The following is a 23,443-nucleotide window of genomic DNA, read 5'->3' on the forward strand; positions in this document are numbered from 1 at the left end:
GGACTTATGGGACTGTTTTGTCTCGTCTATTTACTTGGGACATGGATTATGATATCTAGACTTATGGGACTGATTTGTCTCGCCCATTTATCTTGGGACATGATTATGATATCTGGACTTATGGGACTGTTTTTGTCTTGCCCATTTATCTTGGGACATGATTTTGATATTGGTATTATGGAGACTTATTTAGTCTCGCCCATTTCTTTGGGACATGGATTCTTCAGTTATATTGGATTTTTGAGACTGTCTCGTCTCGCCCAATCGATGGGACATGATTATATCTTGAATATATGGCTTGAAGCTTACAGTTGCGGACAACTTTTAAGAAGTTGGGGAGAATGTCACTAGCCTGGACATTTCCCAGTCTGAAAGGGGTTTGGTGGACTCGAGGATGTTTAAATATTTTGGAAAGTACAAGCTTTGGGAATGGGGGATTATCCTAGAATACAAAGGACCACACTCCTAAAATTTAGGAGAGTTGCTATTTTTGGCCCGACTCCGATGGAAATTCTGTTCGCGTCATTACATCTGGAATTGAGGAGATACCAAGAGTTGGCAAAGTGCCTATGACAGAATGTCTACCAGTTGGGATATTTTTAGAGATAAAGTTTATGGAAGGACCCATCTCTTAGATTGGGACATGTGGCAAGAAAATGGACCAAAGTGAGACAAGTGGCCTGACACTTGTTAGAAAGTGGATCAAAGTGAGACAAGTGGCCTCACACTTGTCACTTCAGCTATTGTGTGGCTCTCCACTTGTCATTGTAGCCTTATCTTGCCATTTCAGCTCATAGGAGGCCCAAATCTATAAATTGGAGCTCTCTCTCTTCATTAATAAAGGCTCTCTTGCACCACACTAGCCTCTACCACCGTTGAAGGCTGCCCTAAGGATAGCTACTCTCTTTCTCTCTCTCTTGAAGGCTGCCTATGAAGAATACCGGCTGTTGGGGACTGTTTTGGAGGCTTCCATCGCGAAGAAATACTGAAGGCAAGGGTATTTAATCATTTATTATGATTTCTAGCCATTGTACTTGTTGTGCCGGCATTTGTACTTGCTGTACCAGCCACCGTACTTACTGTACCAGCATTTGTACCTGCTGTACCAGCTTCTGTACTTATTGTATCACCCATTGTATCGACTGTACCAGCTTCTCTACTTGTTGTACTTGCTATACCAGCCCCCGTACTTATTGTACCAGCCACTGTACTTGTTGTACCAACCATTGTACCGGTTGTACCAGCCATTGTACCGGTTGTACTGGCCACTGTACCTATTGTACCGGTTGAATGGAGAGCTGAACCTGTTGTACCAGCTCTATTGCATGAAGACCTGTGGTTTTTGGGGAAGAATCAGTACCCACACGGAGGTATATGGATTATGTTGTTGGCTCGGCATTTCTACAGCCTATGTTCCAGCTCAGTTGCCTTGTGTTGGGCTGTGTTATGGCATTTGTATAGGGATAATCCGGCATCTCCCGTGGGGAGAGTAAGGCCCTCAAAGCTTGTACATGATATTATTCTCCTTGGGTAATAAAATACTCCAAGGGGGGGGTCGGCCCATTCCGGCCTCTATGCGGTGTCACACGTGCAAGCTCCATTTTCAGCATTTGTGGATGTTTTGTCCAGTTTTATGTTTTATGCAAAGTGATGATGGATATGTATTAAGGTTGTGGCCATGTTTAAATGTTTTAATATGCATTGATGGTATCAACAAGTGTGTCAAAGGCCCTAGTCCCCCGGGCACCCGCCGCGAGTTACAGTGAGATTCTGTGTTGTACGGGATCTATGGTTGGGTGGTGAGCTAGCTTGTGTTACCTTAATCTGGATCAATCTTGTGTTTGTCTTGTGTTTAGGTGAACTTATAAGGATTTTGTTGCAAGAATCCTTGAGGAAAGAGTAGCTTTGGTGAATCTTCAAGTAGAAGAAACTAATACTTATTGACGGGGTTGTTATGACTTGATAGAAGACGCTTTTTCGGGAAAAAAAAGTTACAAGATCCTTGGGGCAGTATTGTTTATAAACGGCTCTTTCCTTTTATGAAGCTCATATTAATTAGAATGGATTATCATGTAACAAGGGTAAGGGTTTCCTATGCATGCTACTAGACTCGGAAATGAAAAGCAATTATATGATATAAATGGTTAGTAGATAGCTCTCACACATAGGGTATGAACGTTTATATGCAAGAATGGAATGGACATGCTCAATATCTTTTCTTGTTTATTGTGAAGTATATATGGCTACTATCAAACTTTTGTAGGCAAGGGCTGAAATCTAAGTGTTGTGTCTTTATTTTTAGGAATCAAGCAGAAGCAGATGATACAATCCTAGATGCCCCGGGTAGAGCTGCCAAATTTGCACAAAGGTTTTTTCCCTTTAACTTAACCGCTTAGAGGAAAGGACACATTTCTTGAACTTAAGCGTACAGTTTGATATTTCAATGCAAGAATTTCCTTGGATATATGTAGGGATATTTTGTGAAGTAAAAGTTTGTTTTTTTGCATATCTAGCCACCTTCACAATCTTGTTAATTCAAGTTATGTTGTTTGGTCCGAGACTTTATGCAGCAAAAAAGTGTAAGCAGGTTATATCAAGGCAACAGAATTATGCATTATTTCATGATTGGATTGGACACAAATCTTGAAACTGTTTTGTTTGTGGATTTTTCATCAAAGTTTTACTTTTGAAAATCGTTCATTGCAGACCATTGTGACAATAGAATGACATTTTAGTGCCTATGGAGTTTTCTAATGCTGTGATACGTGTTGTGTATGCAATACAACTCTCACAAGAAGTAGGTTTTATTATAGCACAAAAACTCAAATTGCACAAAAGAGAACATTATTGTATTACTGATGTTTGTGGTACAACATATGGCTATAAGCTCCACACCTATGTGCTTCGGTGAAAGAAGTTGATCATTGATATGGAAATGCTGGGAGGTTGTATGCTAGAGGAAGCTAGAGTGCATTAGACAATGGGGTGGATTACTTGTGTATGGATGGACTGGGGGTGCCAAGCATCTCCTTGTTTGTCCTCCTTTGGATCATGCCATATCCGCTCGTCCCGTGCCGACCCTCCCAAATCCACAAACGCCAGAGTCCCTCTCTGGCACCTTGGCCGGTGCCTCACCCTCTGCAAGGTGCATCCCTTGAAATCCTCAAAGGGGGTTTGTGCTCTCTCCAGTTTGCCATGAGGTCCGATAGAGAAGGTAAGGCGGAACTCTCATCTGCACCATGAACTGCAAGGGGTATATCATGTCTGGTGAACAGAAGTCTTGAGATTTTCTAATTATGTTCTTTGGTATACATAACTTTAATTAAGGGAGAGAGGAGAAAAGAGTGCACTTCACACCCGATTGGTGTATTTGTTTTATTATGGAAATGAAATATGTACAATACAAATAGCCGATCTTGTTGCTCTGAACGGTTCCTTGCCAGGAAAACCTAATTACTGGGTACTTTCTGAAATACACTTGTCATCCAATTATGGGGCGATATCTTGATGCACCTTAATGCCACATCTTCACTTGACTTGTTGATCCTATTGCTGCCATTTGATCTCGTGGATTTTTGATCTACATAATGAATTTCTCAAATACTTCTCCATCAAAAAGTCTTTTGAAGCTAGCTGACCCTCAAGGTTATGAATACTTAGCGTTTCATATTGGTTCCATAGAACCACCCATGCCTTCACTCTAGTAGTTGTATGCTAAATCAGAGTCATCACATAATCAATGGCGTTGGTGATAATGGTATACAAAGCATCTTTGTTCTTTCTTCTCCATGCTAAAGCAAGAGCTAGATCAGGCCAAATTATCTGTATTGGCTCTATGAGATCCTCTTGTAGACCTGACCTCACATCAACCCAAATTATTTCCTCCAACTCGTAAGATTTCAACATGGACCTTAACGTGAACTTCTAGAGTGTATAGTTGGTTCCATTCAACTTACCATCACCGAATAGTGGTGGCTAAGCCCATGCAATTTATTATTTGCAGGTTGAGCCACTTCTCTGAGTCTGCTACCAAAGAGGCACTTGCTTAAAAACTTTATCTAGAGTTTGTGCTCTGATACCATGTAAGAAAATACAACTTGCGCTTGTACACATAATAGTAGAATCTTCCACAACAAGACAAAGAATATGATGCAATAGAGATGGACAATTATACTAAATTATTGTTTGCAACAAAGTTATTGCGGCTTCCTATCTGTATGCTCTAGCAAGGAGCTTTGATGGTGATCTAGGTAGACTTTGGACGGAGGATGTCATGCACTAGTGAGGGTGCACAGTGCAGTGAAGATAGATCTAAACTCAATAACATCAATATGATAGAGAGGTTGTCAACACGTAAATCTATAGTGTCAAGATTGGTTATATCATAGGTGTTAGCCCATGTTAGCCACCCTCCAACTGGGTCCACATCACGTGATTGGGATAACAACTCGGTCTTTGATGCTTTATGGATGCTCCTATTGATGCATGCGGACCTGGTTTTTGGTTGGGAGACAGATGCTCAAATGGGCGAGGGGTTGGGCCAATTTATTGGGTAGTTCTCAATCGCACAGGAGGCAGAACTAAGGTGGTTGATGGAGAACCATGCTGTATGTGTGGTGAGAGAGAAAGAAAGAAAGAAAGTTGTACTTATGTCTTACAAAAGGCCCGATGGGCCAATGAGACAAAAGATGATTACTGGTATCCATGGAATATCATTGTCATGGAAAACTGAAACTGAAATTGGAGAGAGAGAAACAAAGAAAGAAAGAAAGTTATATTAATCGTCTTCAAAAGAACCATAGGGCCTATGAGACCAAAAGATTACATCGTAGTCCATGTTATATCTCGTCATGGAACAAAAGAAAGAGAAAATGTAAATGAAACTGAAAATAACTGACGAATGAAAAATGAGAAACAAACAACATGAAAATACATCATCATTAGAGCTAGTATGATCATCCCCCCAGGGTGGGTAGATAGCCATCTGGGACATCTAGCATGGTTGATACAAGTAGATCAGATATCCATGACATATCCATTGGGTCAGAAGGGGCTGAGAGAGAGAGAGAGAGAAAGAAAGAAAGAAAGAAGGTTGTATTAACGTCTTCAAAAGGCCAAAATGACCTATGAGACCAAAATGTTACATCATGTCCATGGAATACATCGTCATGGTATTGAAAGTAAAACTAAAAGAAAATATCCATAAAAAAACCAAAAGCTGATGAATGGGGAGTTTGGGTCATACTGAAGTGGGGGAAGGCGATCCATCCTGAGTCCCTGCCTTGTGAACCAAGTGCATACTCGGCTATACCATGACTCGTGCCCATCTGCTGCTAGCTGCCAGGACTATAGGGTGAGCCTTGGGAGTCTCTAGGGAGCCATGGCACTGATTCTGTGAGTGTATGAATGTATGTGATTGTCTGGAAGGGTGCATCTACTACCATGGGTGCTGTAGCAAACTTTGCCATAATAATGTCATGTGGGACCGATGGGTTGCTGTGTAGCATATGGGAGAGCATCATGACCTGAGGCCTCTCTATCTTCGGCCATTTGGCCGCTGTAAGATCAGGTGCTCCATACATAAATGCCGGGGTGACCAAGGTGTCAAATAGCCACACCTTGGTCCTCGGCTCTTGATTCAGTCAAGATGTGAAAAGAGGGGATGTGTTGAAGACCATAAGCTTGGTTTTCCCAAGGTTTACTATGAGATCCCGCTGTGCACAAAAGTCCTGTACCACGTCAAAGCCTCTGCAATAAGCACAATGCCAGCAGCATAAAGTAGTATCGAAACAAGGAGGCCTGCTAGTCATACGCCTCCTCCCCCTCTATCAATGAAGGCCAAAATCTCGTCAATGTAGGGGCCAAAGAGAGTGGGAGGCTTCACTCCGGTGGTACTGGAGATCTCCTGTGATAATCCTCCTTGGCATCTCACCAGCCCTATGACTGACTCATGTAATGCCATGAATCATGATCCCCTAGATCATGTCTGATGGTACCCCCAAATCCTGTAGTCTCTGCAGTCATCTGGCTTGAGGCACCGTATCAAATGCTTTGCAGAAATCCACAAAGCAACAATAAACCCGTCGGTGTTGTACTTTGGCCTCTTCTATGATGGCTCAGAGGGTGAAGATGTGAGCCAAAGTGGAGAATGACCTGCAGAAGCTTGCTTGCTTTGATGCTTTGTGCCCATGTTTCTTTGCTAATGTGCTGAGCTCCATCTCCAGTACGGACCCATAAAGTTTGGCCAGTGTGTGGCCAATCATAATAGTCCTGTAATTGTTGGGGTCCATGGGATCTCCGGCTTTATGGATGGGTGTGATGATATGGGCTGTCCAGATGGGTGGGAAGCCTTTCGAAAGAGTCTGGCTGAACATATGGGCTAGGAGGGGTGCCAGAGTCTCCCCCGCATGGGAGATGTGCTCTGCCAAGTGTCCCTCGTGGTCTTGTATACAATCTACTGTTTTTGAGTCTCCGGATGGCTCGGGCTACCATGGTAGGTGTGAAGAAGGTGAATGTGATGGGATGTGGATGTGATGGTGGTGGGATGGGGGGCTGATCTGGTACTTCGTACAGGGATCGTGCATATGTGTGCCATATAGATGGAGATGTGATGGATGTGGGTGGGTGTTCTCTCGGGTTTTCTTCCAGCCCTCGTTAACAGTTCACACCTTTGAGAGATTGGTATTAAGTCCTTGTATTGGCTCTTAACATGTGCTTGTTTCTGTTGGAAGGTTGGAAATAGGGTTGCAGGAATGCACGCATGTGCGCGCGCACATAGTGGAGAAGCTCAAGGCAGCACACAATGAGATGATAGATAGATAATGATGTTCTGTACCTGCATATTTTGGGAATGAACTGGCCTTGCCTTTTTATATGCCCACCTCATGCAAGTCGGCTGCCCCTTACATGCCTGTCGGCCAATAGAAAATGTAACGACCAGCAACAAATGCTTGGTCGGCTGTAGCAACTGTACACAACTAGCATAAACGCCTGGTTGGCTGAGATAATGGGTCGGGCTGCTGAATCTTGTGGCGGACTACCACTAAGCTGGCTGACAGCAGTTTGGCACTTGGCCGACTGCTGTCCAGGTCCATGATGATCTGTCCGACTGCACAATAGTCTCCAAGAAGTTGTCGGCTGACCTAAGTGTGTGGCTAGGGAGTTGGCTACTGTCAAATCCCCACCGGATCTCCTCGTGATCGTTCCTGGTACGAGACTCGAATCTGGCAAACAAACAAACAAACAAACAACAAGGGGGTGCAGGCCTGACTCACCTCCCAACCATGACAGCCGCGGGCAAGCCCACAATCTTGGCTGTACCCACCGAGCCACGAGCTGAGCAATCTCCTCCTCGCGACGTCCTATACCGCCATGAAGCTACCCTCGCGGGCCTTGAGATTGCTGCCGGCCTCGGCTGCGTAAAGCAGGTGCACGTCTGCACTAGATCCAGGCTCCAAGACCATAGAGCTCTCACAAATCTCGCGAGACTCTATATGACTAATGAATAACCTTGGCCACCCTTTTATAGGCTCTTGGCCGGTCATCGGGCGTCCACACTTGGACGCCCGTCCGTCCATACTTGGGTGCCCGCCCGTTAGTCTATCCCTAACTCAGCTCGCCAATCAGCCTGCCTAGCTCCAAGCTTCCCCAAACCTCGAAGCTAGTGTTGCATGCGTGTAGCACACGGTAGATACACACTGTGCACATGACATACTCCCCTTCCTCTAAGAGGTCACTCCTGAGCTCACTAAAAAACCAGGGTGGGTAATCTCTTTGAAGAGTAGTCAATGTCTCTCATGTAGCGTCCTCCTCAACACGATCCTTCCACTTGATCTTGTATTCCGTGATAAGCGTATTACGCAATCCTCTTTTACGAAATCCAAGAATCTTTTGAGGTTCGTGCGGAACAAATGTCATGTCCTCGACATCTATAATTTCTTGAGGAGTAACTAACTGATATGTTCCACCCAGTACTTCCTTAAGTCTACTGACATGAAATACAGGATGAACTTTCACATGAGAAGGCAAATCCAATTCATATGCAACTGAACCAATCCTTCGTGTAATACGAAATGGTCCACAGTATCTAGGGGATAATTTCGGAGATCGACGTGTCCGTAAAGTCTCGGAATCTTTCGGAACTCGCAAATACACCATCGTTCCTTCAGAGAACTCTCTGGGTGAACGATGTCTATTAGAATAAAACCTGTCTCGGTCTTGAGCACTTCTATTAGATTCCTTCGCAACTTGTAACATTTCTTGCATATCTTGCAAAAAATTACGTGCTGCATCATGCTGAAGTCTTGAGAATCCTACTGTAATCCATGGAAATACTTTTCCATTTATTACGTGGGATCTGCAAAGGATGCAACAACCCAGCCTGTCTAAAGCGTTCAGCTTTATTTGCCTGACAAATTTGACACTTTAGAACATAATCTTCTACATACCCTTTCATCTTTGGCCAATAAAAAGTGTGTTTTACTAACGATAGCGTCCTGTTTACCCTAGGGTGTCCAACAGAAGGGCGTCGTGACACTCCTTAAGAATCTTGGACCTAATGTTCGGGATCTGTGGTACACAAATTTTGTCATTACGGAATAGTAAACCATTCCGAATCATCCACTGGCCTCCTGCAGCCTGAATGGTAGACTACTCAGTCATTGAGTCTTGGTCAATCAATGAGCTCCCGTCCCGGATCTTCTGCCAAAATGGACCAAAATAACTATCAGTCTTGCAAAGCCCTCTCAATGACTGAAATAAGTCAATAGAAATCTCGGTGAACGACAAAGTATTCACCTCTCTAATTTGACTAAGCACATCTGCAACACTATTCATGGACCCTTTTCTATAACGAATCTCAAAATCAAAATCTTGCATTAATTCAGCCCAACGAGCTTTCCTTCCTCTCAAATCATCTGCATGACACACATACTTGATTGATTGATGATCAATCAATACCACAAACTTGGAGCCATATAAATAATGTCTCCAAACCTTGAGAGCATGAATCACAGCATAAAGCTCCTTCTCAAGGGTTGGCCAACGAGATTGAGTGTCGTCTAGCTTTTTACTTTCAAAAGCAACCGGTCTACCATCTTGAAATAGAGCAGCCCCGATGGCATAGTCACTGGCATCAGTTTCAAGAACATAAGGCCGACTAGGATTGGGTAATGCTAAGATAGGTGCTTCCTTGACTTTATCTTTCAAAAGTCTGAAGGCCATATCCAAATCGTTATTCCAAATGATAGGCTGATTTGACTTACGTCCACGACCTTTCAATAAGTCGGTCATCGATGGTGTGAGCTGAGAGTTACTCCCGTACAGATTTCCGAAGAAAAACAACAAAACCGAGAAAAGAACGAAGTTGTTTCACTGTTCGCGGTATAGACTAGTCTAGAACCTTCTGAACTCTGTCATAGTCAATGCTCAATCCATCTCTAGTCATCATGTGTCCCAAGTAAATGATGTCTGTCATAAAAAACTCACATTTACTTAACTTAGCATATAGTCGATTCTGTCGTAAAATAGATAAGACAATTGTGAGGTGTCTAACATGATCCTCAAGAGTACGACTATATATCAAAATATCATCCAGGAACACCACCACAAATTTCCCCAAATGTTCATGAAAAAGATCGTTCATCATTTGCTAGAAAATGGCTGGAGCATTGGTTAACCCAAAAGGTAATACGAGAAACTCGTAATGGCCATACCTAGTCCGAAAGGCGGTTCTTTCGACATGCCTTTCATGAATACGTATCTGGTGATAGCCAGTACGTAAATCTATCTTCGTGAAATATTTCGCTCCTGCTAACCGGTCAATCAGGTCATCTGATCTAGGGAGAGGATAACGGTTCTTAATGGTCAGCTTGTTCAATCTCTTGTAATCTATACACATTCTCCAAGTGTTGTCCTTCTTTCTCCTAAGCAACACAGGTGAACCCAAGGTGAATTACTTGGACGGATCTGGCCCATCCTCAAATAATCTTCGAGTTGTTTAGCCAACTCATCTTTCTCAGCTTGGCTCATCCTGTAAGGTGGAATACTGACAGGATGGGCACCAGGGATCAAGTCAATACGATGATCTATGGCCCGTTCAGGTGGTAAACCCGATGGCAGTTCCTTAGGAAATACATCTTGAAACGAATCAAGTATCTTCTGTAATTCTTTGCTTTCAAACACACTTAATTCATTTACATCCATGGAAGGGATGAGAAAGGAAGAAAGTGGAATCAATACACAATGGAAAGCGGTATACAAAGAACAATCCATTATATTTCTAAAATCAACTGTATTTACAAGAGGTCCCTGAGAGGAATGAATACAATCACCTAAAATACTATACTGGATGTCCCTATGCCGAAAAGAAAAAATATGACTAGACCAATCTATTTGGACTTGAAGAGTCTTAAACCACTCAATCCCTAATAACAGGTCTACATTTTCTAGGTGCATAACATAGCATTCCAGAGTATGTTTGTAGTCCTGAATCTGGATTGGAAGCATCTCCACCTTTCGATCCTATACGTGCCTTCCCGCAGGTAGGCGTACCTCATAGGTATGATCGCTAGGTGTCGTATCAACACTCAATTTCTGCACAAGTTTATAGTTAACAAAGTTGTGTGAGCTGCCAGGGTCTAGAAGAATGTGAATTTTATGGCCATTCACTTCTCCATAAACTCGGAGAAGATCATGCAAGCCAAATACTTTAGAGTTAAACTGACAATCAGAACATGTACTAGGGCGAGAAAGTACGGTAATTGACGTACCTGTCAAAGACAACTGATTAGCTGCCTTTGGCTTGGGTCCTGCGTTGGTCTTTGCACCCTTTTGCTTCGGGCACTCATTACCCATGTGACCTTTTTCTTCGCAGATAAAACAACGTCCTTCCTTCTTGAGCTTTAAAGCCCTAAGGAGTCGTTTCTTCGTCGTTGGAGTCGAACTTGAATTCTTCGAAGGTTGGTCCGAAGACTTTTCTTCAGTCGTGTTAGCCATAGGTGCGGAGAACTTTCGTTTATGCTTGTTCCCCTGCTCGGTAACGGGTTTCGACTTGGAAGAGACCATTGTATCATCATAGATACGAGCTGAATGAATGGCTTCGTCCAATGTTTTGCATTTGTTATTTTTAACTTGTAAACGGTATGAGTCTGGTAAACCAGCTACGAAGAACCCCAAAAGAGTAGTGGGATCCATCTTTGTAGCTTTCATCTGCAAGTCTCTAAACTTCTGAAGGTAGACCTCATAAGTGAGGTGCTGTGAGGTCATGATCAAAGCTGAAAACCGGGCAACAACATCATAATCATCCTCTTTCTTGAGGAATTCCTTCTGAAAGACGTCTTCGAATTGTGCCCAAGTTGTTGGCTTAGGGTTGAGTTTCTTCCACCAAAGCAAAGCTTTGCCGGAGAGGAAACCTGCTGCTAACTGGATCTTTTTTTCATCATCATATGGATGAAACTGAAAATGGACCTGTCACTTATGTAGCCAAGTGTCCACGATCTCCTTGGTACGTTGCTTTTGCTCGTCCCTGAATGGTTCCGGAGTAATGTTGGGGCCTAAAGCAGAGGCCAAGGTATCCATACCTGGAAGAGTAGAGAGGGTAGTGGTCAAAAGAGAGATGGAGTTCTGCAAGGCTTGCATCTGGGTGGCAATTTGTGCCTGACGTTCTGAAAAAGAAGCTTCGATAGCTACTTTGAACTCGTGGAAATTTGATTTTGACACATAATTGTCAAAAAGATCGGCATCGGTATCTTCCGTAGCCAGCAAGCCTTCGCGTTCGACAAGGGTCTCCAACTCCGATTCTTGGGTCGACATCGTGAAGAGGACAAGTGGAGAGAAAATTCGATCTTTGCACAATAAAAGTGCAAGGGAACTTGAGAGCTTGAGAGCTTGAAAACTTGAGAGATGTGTGGCAAGAAGCCCACTTAAGGGGTTTATATAACTATCCCCAAAAGCTACTTGAGCTTTTGCTTTTGTGTTATATATATATATATATATATATATATATATATATATATATATATATATATATATATATATGGCCTAGGCGCCTGCCTACGTAGGCTTGGCCGACTGCCTATGTAGGCCTAGCCTATTGCATGCATGCGCCTCCAACAAGCACACGACCAACATGCGCTTGCAACCCTGCAACAGCCAATCCATCACTTCTCTCGCTCTCTCTCTCTTTCGAGTTCAACCAAAACAAACGAACATGCTTTTTTTTCGGTTTCTTCTCACTTGAAACTGTTTATACAGTTCAAAACCATCTTTCCTCTTCTTTGCAAAGCAAACAACCCTTTCTAGACCACAATCGCTATCATGACGGGTTCTTATGATGGAAAAGCAACATACTGAATCTGAAAAACAGCAGTATGCACAGAAAAAACAGCAAGCTTTTTTGAACACATACCTTTCTTCGACCTCATCTTCTCTACCTACCGACTTGCTCGTTCACGAGGCATGCTCTGATACCACTGTCAAATCCCCACCGGATCTCCTCGTGATCGTTCCTGGTACGAGACTCGAATCCTGCAAACAAACAAACAAACAAACAACAAGGGGGTGCGTTTGACTCATCTCGGAACCATGATAGCAGTGGGCAAGCCCACAGACTTGGTTGTCCCCACCGAGCCACGAGCTGAGCTAACTAGGTTGACATACCGACCAATCTCCTCCTCGCGACGTCCCATACCGCCACGAAGCTACCCTCGCGGGCCTCGAGATTGCTGCCGGCCTCGGCTGCGTAAAGCAGGTGCACGTCTGCACTAGATCCAGGCTCCAAGACCATAGAGCTCTCACAAATCTCGCGAGACTCTATATGACTAATGAATAACCTTGGCCACCCTTTTATAGGCTCTTGGCCGGTCATCGGGCGTCCACACTTGGACACCCGCCCGTTAGTCTATCCCTAACTCAGCTCGCCAATCAGCCTGCCTAGCTCCAAGCTTCCCCAAACCTCGAAGCTAGTCTTGCGTGCGTGTAGCACACGGTAGATACACACTGTGCACATGATAGCTACCCCCTTGCTAGGCTAGCCCACCTTGGGGGCTGCCTTGGGGCTGGTCCCTTCTACAAGGAATGCAACTAAATGCATCTAATGCAGGCTATTGATATGGCTGACCTCTGCAGAGTCCGTCACTCCGTTCCATTGCTGGACAAGCCGACGTGGGTTCTGTCTGTCGCCCCAGTCTCCGGCTCTCTTCTTTGCCACCTCTGCTCCGCCGGTCGGCCAGCCCTCAGCCTGTTTCCGTCTCTTGGAGTGGTGGCGCTAGTGTGCAGAGCTCCGCCTCCCCCCAGCCGCCGGGTGGTGCTGTCACCACAGTAGGCGGCCATTGGTGGAGCTCAGCCACCTTTGTGGCTTATGTGGCACCCGTCGAAAAATCTAGTTTTTTGGGACTTATTTCCCCTTCGCCTTTTGGAGCTCCGTCCATGCCCAGTCGTCCCGTTTTCGTCCAGCCGGCGTCGCTGCCAGTTGCACCCTCTGGGTCCCGCCACCTACGACTGAGCTTGGCTGCCCATCGTCGACGCCGTCACCTGTAGCTTCAGGGTCCCGCCACCTCCAGCTCTAAAGTCCCGACACCTTTAGCCTTGCTTTCGGGTCCCGCCACCTCTAGCTTCAAAGTCCCGCCACCTTCAGCCCTACTTCCGGGTCCCGCCGCCTCCACATCTGCGGTCCCACCTTCTGCTGCAACAGCAACCGTGCAACTCCGCTCGCCTTCTGTACCTCGTCATCTCAAGCGGGTCACTTGCAGGTATTTTTTTTTCAAAAAAAAAAACAAATTTGTTGTAGACATTCTAGTGCAGGTTTAGAGAATTTTGGGGGGTTGGCAAAATTTCCCTTTGCATGGAAAATCGTAGGAAGCACCATATGTAGACTTCTCAATTTGATGCAGAATTGCCAAAATTGAACATGCTGCTTTGGTTGGAATTTGGGGTTTTTCAAATTAAGTTCAAAATCAGCAAATTAAGCCTCTTCTAGTTGCAAAAATTTGGAGCTTTTGTGAAAATCGGGCAATTGACTACACATTAAAGCAATTGCAGTGCATAAAAATTGGGGCTTTTCAGTTTGGAGCATGTAATTGGGGATTATAGTTGTGATTGGTCTCATATGTAAATACATTGTGTGTAATTGGACAATTTGGTGCAGGTTTATACTTGCTTTAGGTTGCAGGCAAAAATTTGCACAAGACATTTGGTTGCCTGGCAGTGCACATTGGTGCTTGGTTTGCTTGCAGGTGTATTTTGTTGACATGGCCCAAAATGCTACATATGTATTTGCTGTGCTGACCCAGGAGGACAAGTTGGATGGATCAAACTACTCCCTCTGGAGTTTCATGATCCGTAATTTGCTAGTAGCCAAAGGGTTTTGGGGCATCGTGTGTGGTGATGACACACGCCCACTTACCATACAGCCAGTAACGCCTCAAAGGGGAGGTGCTCAAAGAGCTCCTAAGGTAAAACCTGCTCCCACACAAGAGCAGAAGAGATGGGACTCTAGGGATGCACAGGCCTTGATAGACCTTTCAGTGAAAAGGTCTATTATTCCACACATTCGGTCTTGCAAGACATCGAAGCTTGCATGGGACACATTGGAAGCAATGTATTAGGTAAGCAACGAGGCAAGAGTTGCCTACTTCAAGAGGCAATTGGATCTTCTTTCTATGGATGAGGGTGACTCCATGTCAGATCATCTCACCAAAGTAAAAGATTTGCAAGAACAATTGCTCAACATTGACGAGGTTATCCCAGACAGACAACTGGCAACCAACACTCTTCATTCTTTACCACCTTCCTACTTGGGCTTTCACACCTCTCTCAACCTCTCTATGAGAGGAGGTGGTGATCTCGTCACTTTTAAAGAGCTGGTGGGTTTACTCTTGCAAGAAGAGCAAACAAGAGCAAACCTAACTAGCAACCGTGGTGGAGACAAGGCATTTACAGCCAAGGGTAAGGGTAAAGCAAAGAGCTTTAAGCATGGGGGACAACATTCTAGTAAGGCTGGTCATGGACAGCCCTCTTCTGGTGGTGAAAAGTCTGACAAAGGGGATGCAAATAAGCCTAAAAAGAAGGGGAAATGTCACTATTGCCATAAGCCTGGCCACTACATCAATGAATGTAGAAAGCGGATTGTGAGAAAAAGAAAGATGCAGGCAATGCAGTAGCAGACTCTTCTGATGACAAAGCACAACAATCGGCTAATGTAATTCAGGAAGAGTACACTTTTTTGGTCACATGCACTAGTGACACAAGTGCTTCAGACAATGATATGTCTTGCATTGCATCTGAAAGACAGGATGTATTATGGTATTTTGGTAGTGGTGCTTCGAGCCACATCACTTCACGCAAAGATGTATTTCAGCACTTGGTTTATGCTTCAAATGGCCACATTGTATCATGTGCAGATCATACCACATATCCAGTAAAGGGAATTGGCAATGTCATACTTGTTGTAGCCAATGGTGCCAATACATGTATGAAAAATGTGTTGTATGTTCCAGGGATAAAGAAAAATCTGCTCTCCGTCTCAGCCATAAACGACCAAGGCTTAAAGGTTGAATTTGAAGATGGGAAGTGTTTGGTAAAAGACCCATCAAAGGGTTATGAAATAGTCACTTTCGGAACACGATACAAAGGCTTGTATAAGCTAGACAGCTATGACAAGCGTACTTATGATGCAAATACAGTGGCTGCCCACACTCATGCTATGCATGATGCAGAACTGTGACATGCTTGTTTTGGGCATGTAAATTTTCTGAGTTTGATGCTTTTGCAAAAGCATCATATGGTTGATAATATGCCACCTCTTGAGTCTCCAACAAGACATGTATGTGAGGGGTGTATTTCGGGAAAGATGCATCGAAAACCATTTCTCAGGGATGGGGCTACTAGAGCTGAAAGTAAATTACAGCTCATACACAGTGATGTATGTGGTCCAATGCGGACACCATCCATAGGGGGGCATCTTTATTTCGTCACATTCATTGATGACTACTCCAGGTTTGCTTGGGTTTACCCCTTGAAAGCGAAAGCAGATGTTTACATGCTTTCGACACTTCGTAGCAATGGCTGAAAATATATGTGGATGTAAAGTCCAAACACTCCGCTTAGATAAAGGTGGAGAATATATGCCAAATGCATTCAAGGATTATATTCTTCAAAAGGGCATCAAACACCAATGTACTGTGCCTCATCGTAGCAGAATGGTGTAGCTGAGCAGAAAAACAGATCTCTCATGGAGATGGCAAGATGCATGGTGAAAGCACAAAAGCTGCCTCACAATTTTTGGATGGAAGCTATAATGTGTGCAACTCACGTGTTGAACAGGTGTCCAACAAAAGCTTTGAAAACCATAACACTATTTGAGGCTTGATATAGCTGAAAGCCAAAAGTGGATTATATGTGTACATTTGGGTGTTTGGCATATGCACATGTGCCATAACAACTCCGAACAAAGCTAGATGATAAAACAATGAAATGCATTTTTGTGGGCTACAGCAATGAGAGCAAAGGATACCGTCTTTATAATCCAACAACACGTAGGATTTTTGTCAGTAGATATGTGGTATTTGCTGAAGATTCAGTACAATCCATGTACAGCTTGTATAAAAGTCATGATACAAGCATACAGGACATGTTTGATGGGCTATTACCCATTGCAATCAGGGGGGATTCAGATCAGCCAGTCCCTACACAAGAAAATCCTCATGTAGAACATGTGGAACAGCCAGCAATTCAGCCCCCTTCTATGGAAGAAGGTGAAGATCTTGTCAGGGAAGAGCAAATAGCCATAGACACAGCCAAGTCGGTGCCAAGATGGTTGTTGAAAACTTTGCAAGATAGCAAACTTACAGCTCCACCGACAGGTAGAACAAGGGTTAGTTCCAGCCATGCATTGAATATGCATCATGGGGAGTTTGCATCAGCCATGGGCGGCCTTTTTGATTCAGAAGAGCCTTCTTCTTATGAAGAAGCACATGAGAATGAGCACTGGGTGCAAGCCATGCAGGATGAAATCTCTTCTTAGAGTCTGCATTAGCCTTCTTCTTATGAAGAAGCACATGAGAATGAGCACTGGGTGCAAGCCATGCTGGATGAAATCTTTTCTATCATGAAGAACAATACTTGGGATCTTGTGGACTTGCCGAAAGGCAAGAATGTCATTGGAACAAAGTGGGTGTACAAAGTCAAAAGGAAGTCTGATGGTATTATTGATAGGTACCAAGCAAGACTTGTGGCTAAAGGCTATTCTCAGAAAAAGGGAATAGATTATGAGGAGACTTTTGCTCCTACTTCGAGAATGACTACAACAAGATCAGTGATTGCATTGGCTGCACATAAAGGATGGAAAGTGCATCAATTGGACATCAAAACTGCATTCTTAAATGGAGATCTACAGGAGGAAGTATATGTAAATCAGCCCATTGGTTTTGTAGGTCCTGGTGAGGAACATAAAATATGCAGGTTACACAAAGCATTGTATGGGTTAAAGCAAGCTCTAAGAGCTTGGTATGATAAAATACATGCTCATCTAACCAGCCAAGGTTATGTGAATAGTCGAAAGCACATTGTATGTGAAGAAAACCGGTGTCGATATTCTCATAGTCATCTTGTATGTAGATGACATGCTCATAACAGGGACTGATTTGAATTTCAGATTTCAAGACTGATTTGAAAGCTGAATTTGATATGTCAGATTTGGGGCCTTTACACTACTATCTCGGCATACAGTTTATGCATAGAGATGATGGCATTGTTATGCAGCAAACTAAGTACATAAAAAGTTTGCTAAAAAGGTTTCACATGGATGAATGTAAGCCAATTTCTACTCCAATAGAACTAGGTGTACGGCTTACTATGCATGATATTGGAGAGCCTTTTGAGGCCGGCATTTATAGCCAGGCAGTGGGATGTCTCATTTACTTGTGTAACACGAGGCCTGACATATCTTTTGGGGTGTCTTTGTTGAGCAAATTCATGCACAGCCCAAGTACAAAGCATTAGCAAGCAATCAAACGCATTTTTTGTTATCTTCAGGGTACCTTGGATATTGGTTTGTTCTATCCCAGGGGGGTAGCTTGCAACTTTATGCATAGAGTGATTCAGATTGGGCTGGTGATTATGATACCAGGCAATCCACCAGTGGGAATTGTTTTTTTCTTGGCAATTCATGCATATCTTGGTTGAGCAAAAAGCAACCCACTGTTGCCACATCTACTTGCAAGGCTGAGTACATGGTAGTCTTCACAGCTACAATAGATTGTGTATGGTTGAGGAGATTATATTGGCTGATCTTCATGAGTGTCAGGAGACACCCACCACCATTCTCACTGATAGCAAGAGTGCTATGGCCGTGGTACGAAATCCTGTATTTCATGCACATACCAAGCACATTGAGAATCATTATCACTATGTCAGAGAGAGGTTACATACAGAGGAGATCAGTTTATCTTACTGCCCTACACAGGATAATGTTGTAGATCTGTTCACAAAGGCTTTACCTCTAGAGAAGTTTGAAGCTTTCCGCAAAGATTTGGGCTTACTATCATAGAGAGAGTGATCTGCTACCTTGTACAGGTTCGCACTTTCACTACAAGGGGGATTTGTAGGCATATGCTCACTTATGGTAGTGCTATGTGTGAACAACGCTTAACCAAGGGCACTTTTTCCCTTGTGGTTTTTCCCCTTGGATATAAAGTGTGAAAGGACACTCTATCCATATAACTTTTGTACTTCTATATTATTAGGATGTGACTCACATGCAAGGGTTGACTTTCATTTTGTGATCACCACACATTTTATGTCTAGCTCTCTCTCTCTTTTGTGTGAGCTTCTTCTCCCTACATCTAATCCTAATCTGCAGGAAGCATTGCTGTGTGTGAGTGTGTGAGTCCCCCAACGACCTGTGGGTCTAGAAGGAAGCTTTGGCATGTTATCTATACTCCACTGTCCTCTCCTCTATTGATCTGAGCTCTGTAAACGGGCGGGAGCCAGCTGATCCACGGGCTATCTGGGAAACTCTCCTGAAGATGCTAGAGAGAAGTAAGGCACCGGTGAATGCTCCTCTCCTGCTCACGGAATCCAGCGAGTCTGCTTTGTGCTGCGTCTTGCAATCAAAGTCACTAGAAACGGAAAATGGGATTGGAAATGGGTAACACCCCTAGAAAACAAAAACGGAAACCGGTGGGAAACGGCACACATATATAAACGTTTTTTTTCAACGTTTATTAAAAAAACTTTTCTTTCAACGTTTATGCTGGAATGTTTATAAAAAAACGTTTTTTCTCAATGTTTGTTTATGTAGTAACGTTTATAAAAAAACATTTATTAAAAAAACATTTTTTCTCAACGTTTATAAACAAACGTTCTTCACAAACGTTTATGAAGAAACATTTATGTTTCTTCGGTTATGCAGAAGCGTTGAATAAAAAATTGGCGAATGTTTATGAAGAAATGTTTGATAAAAAACGTGTAGATTTTTTTAAATAAAAAAGAACTGTTTGATTACTTGTCCTTTTCTAGCCGTTTCAGCCGGTTCTCACAATATGTAGGGCTTGAATCACGTTTCCACGTTTCCAAGGCCCGTTTCCGCCATTTCTTGTGACTATGCTTGCAGTGAATTGCAAATCTCGCCTAGACCTACATCCAAGGTGCATGTGGCAGAACCTGAGAGAAAATCTAGCCCCTCCCATATGTGGTCTATCCTCCTTCATATCTCGGAGTCGTGTATAAGGCTGTCCGGGATCCTAGTGCTCAAGTGTCTGTCTTGCCTCCAAGGATCCTCTAAGCACATAATAACCGGAGCATGATCGGAGAAAGTAGTGCCTGCCAAGATACCAATCATGTCCCCACGACCGCAAGCCCACTCATCCATATAGAATCCATCAAGTTGAGAAAGATTGGGACGAGTGCTCCTCCCGTCCGACCTCGAGAAACACAGACTCTCGGGGCTGCGTCCCTAAGTGCCAGGATCAACTCCTCCCAAGTAGAGTACTCCAATCTAGGAACTGTAGCCGTGTCTCCTTTGGGTCTATCCTTTGCTGACTCTATCATGTTAAAGTCCCCACTTATGCACCAAAAGTCTGGCTGAGGAAGGGACTAGCGAACTATACTCCAGAAGATGGCTCTGCCTTTAGGGGTGTTTGGAGCATATACATTTAGCAAGCCCACACAATCCTCGCCAATCCGGATGGTAACCCACTGGACCCGACTAGTGGCAATGATGCCTGAGCCAACTACTCTTGGCAAGAGCAACTCGCTGATGACAGAAATACAATCTCCCCTCTGCGTGCCAGGGCCCGGAGGGGCCAAAAGTGGGAGACCAAAAAGTGTGACTCCTGCCTAGTAAAGTCTCCCTGCAACGATGGGTATGCCCCTCGGAAAGATGGTGCTCCTGGAGGAAGAGAATATCAATGAGTCCCCCAACTACTGATCTATGGAGCTCTCCTCTAAGGATGCTCTCTCTGAAAACACCGAGGCCATCCCAAACCCTGGATGTTCCATGAGGCGATCCACATATTAATATCTTTGTGGGAAGCCGAACTATTGGAATTGCCCTCCACTGGGCATGGGTTTCGACGGGGAGTAGCCACACTCAATCCTAGGGCGAAGGCGCACTAGGTGGGCACGGATCCTACCTATTGTAGTGCAGGTATTTGTAGGAGGGGGGAAGGGGTACTCCTTTTGAGATATGAAGGAACACAAAGAGCAGCACTTCCAAGCTCGAGGATACCACCTCCCCGTCCTGATCCATGTGGCTTGAGCCTCCTAGATCCATCCGAGCGAAGGGCCAAAGATGGGTAAGCACGTCGGTGATGCACAGATCATGAAGATGATGAGAAAGCTCAACTACCTGCCCTTGGATGGCGGCAGGCACTGACTCCGGGTCCCAATCCGTCCCTAGGGCTGCATTCAAGGGGAAGGAGGAGATCATCGCACCACTCTGTGGCGTGGATGGCTTGGAGTGATGAAACACCACACAAATCCGGATGGGAGCCACCGTTTCCTCGAAAATATCTATTCCTTTGACAGGGAGACATCGAAAGAAACTGTAATCCACTAGCTGCCCTAGGATTTGGGGGGCCACCTGGCGACTCTGGCAAAAGAGCCCTCACTGGGGAGGTGGCGATGGTCATCTCTACTGGCTCTGAGAAGTGATGAATCAAGTGGCGGATTGAACTCGTCGGTTGCCTTTGCTCCAAGTCTGGTGCAGTCGAAGGGCGATGGGAATGCTCAGGAGAGGTGGAGGGAGGGGGACGAGCGGGCTCTGAGGGAGACGGGGCAGGGGTACTGCTACGCGGACAGTCAAAGACAAGGGCTGGGGGGGGGGGTGGGGGAGGGTAGAGGGGGATGGGGATGGGGAAGCTGCGAGGAGGGAGAGGGAAGCGGAAGGGAGGAATCCTCCTGAGAGGGAGGGTGCGAGGAAGGGCTTGCCGAAGGCTCGGTAGGGCCAACAAGCCTCACTAGAATCTGGGAACTTGGAAAGGAATCTCGACAAGGTAACGGCCTCCAAACCGCCCACCGGGGGGGGGGGGGGGTGGAGGGCATTGCCATCGGATGGTTGCTGTGATAAATGCTTGAAACGGTTCTCTGACAAAACCGTATCCTCCTATGCTCTGCTAGCCCGAGCGGCACCACTCAGCTCTGGAGGTCAGTTGGCGGCTTCGGCGCGGGCCAACGGTCTGCCACTCTCCAGCATCAGTGTTGGCCGCGGCTAGATCCTAGTGCTCTACTACGTAAGGGCCAGCTTCTCTCCCTGGCCCCCAATGAGGATTTGAGTTGGGACCTGTCGGCAGGGGGTTGGGGGGGCACTAAGGGCGATCACGTGGACTGTCGACGAGGACAAGCTCTAGTGAGATGCCCCATCTGCCTACATATGAAGCATTGGCTTGGGAGGTTGGAGTACTCTACTCTTTGCAAAATGGGGGCTCCCCAGAGACAAGGAAGAGATATGACTGTCGAGGTGAGGAGGTGGAGGTCTGCTTTTAAAAAGGATAGGCAAGAGATGGCAGCCTTGGTCGGGGATGACAGAGCGGCTGCCATGCAGTCCTGCCGGGGGATGAAGACCAGAAGAGGCCAAAACTCGCCGGAAAAAAACTGCCCAAGGACTGAAAAACTGCCTTAAGAACATCGAAGAGAAGAGGCGAGAGGGGAAGAGGGAGTGGGAGGATGAAAAAACCAAAGGACGGGCGGTGGAAAGAAGAGAGAGAGGAGGGGGGGGTGGATGGGGATGACTGAGGGCAAGCGGCAAAGGGAGAAGGGGTGGGGGCACAAGCGAGAGGCGATGGAGAGGGAAAAGGTGGAAGGGGGGGGGGGGGGGGGGGGGAGCAAGGGCATGCAGGGCGGGGGGGGGGGGGGGGGGGGGGGGACAAGGGCGGAGGCAGGCGGATGCGGACGTGGGGGCGCTGGGCGGTAGGGGAGGAGGGGGCGAATGAAGCAGGGGGAAGAGGTAGGGAGGGCGAATGCGATAAGGGGAGGGGGGAAGCTATTGCGAGGAGGGGGAGGGCTGACGCAATCGGGCAGTCATAGCACCCGCGCGGGGGGGTGGGGGGGCGTTCACAGCTCCCTTAGAACTCAATCAATCATTCTTCTGATTCTCCTTCGGGCAGTCATAGCACCTGCGTGGGGGCCCGGCGTTCACAGCTCCTTTAGAACTCAATCAATCATTCTTCTGATTCTCCTTCTTCTGTTTCCAGATGGCTGTTTTTCCAATTCTTCTATTGCTTTGTCATGCCCTCAAGATTATGGCCTACTTATCCTAGGATTTGAGTTTATAAGGTTACCACAAAATTTCACACACATGTGCTAAAGCACCAAAAAGTACAAGTGCGACCTACTGCACTCAAAGGAAAAACTTTATGCCAAAAAACAAAACCTATACAAAATCTCAGGGAGAGAAATAAGAGATGCGGGACATAAACCACTATGGAGGAATGTACTTCCACCATGGGGTACTGCCTTGCGAGTGGCAGAAAATCTAGTGATGACTCCAAGTCTCTAGGAAAGGTTCTCTCCGCAACTCACCAGACTGTAGGGACGTTGCACGGCAAGGGAGGAGGGGGCCAATGAAGCAAGGGGGAGGGAGGGCGAATGCGATAAGGGGGAGGGGGGTGTCGATTGCAAGCATGGGGAGGGGGGGGGTCGCTTATAGCTCCTGTCGAACTCAATCAATCATTCTTCTGATTCTCCTCCTTCTGTTCCCAGACGGCTGTTTTTCCAATTCTTCTACTGCTTCGTCATGCCCTCAAGATTATGGCCTACTTATCCTAGGATTTGAGTTTATAGGGTTACCACAAAATCTCATACAAACACGTGCGAAAGCACCAAAAGTACAAGTGCAACCAACTGCACTCGAAGGCAAAATTTTATGCCAAAAAAAAACCTATACCAAATCTTAGGGAGGGAGATAAGAGATGCGGGACATAAACCACTGTGGAGGAATGTACTTCCA

The 23,443-nt window shown here is 45.3% G+C and overlaps 1 protein-coding gene across 6 annotated transcripts in view; it reads left to right on the forward strand.

Moving 5' to 3' along the window:
- The window catches only part of LOC147640010 (damage-control phosphatase At2g17340-like), an 86,990-nt gene that overhangs the window by 11,890 nt on the left and 51,657 nt on the right, over window positions 1–23,443 (forward strand). For all 6 annotated transcript variants that reach the window (XR_015262289.1, XR_015262292.1, XM_086776266.1 and 3 more), the window contains exon 2: window positions 2,303–2,368. Coding sequence is in view for 4 of the 6 variants with exons in the window: in XM_086776266.1 (XP_086632392.1) it covers window positions 2,303–2,368 (66 nt within the window). In the remaining 2 variants the exon portion in view is untranslated. The remainder of the gene's footprint in view (window positions 1–2,302; window positions 2,369–23,443) is intronic.

This window comes from Cibotium barometz, chromosome 3 (genome assembly GCF_041138505.1).
Source record: "Cibotium barometz isolate CiBa-2024 chromosome 3, ASM4113850v1, whole genome shotgun sequence".
NCBI classification, from domain to species: domain Eukaryota; kingdom Viridiplantae; phylum Streptophyta; class Polypodiopsida; order Cyatheales; family Cibotiaceae; genus Cibotium; species Cibotium barometz.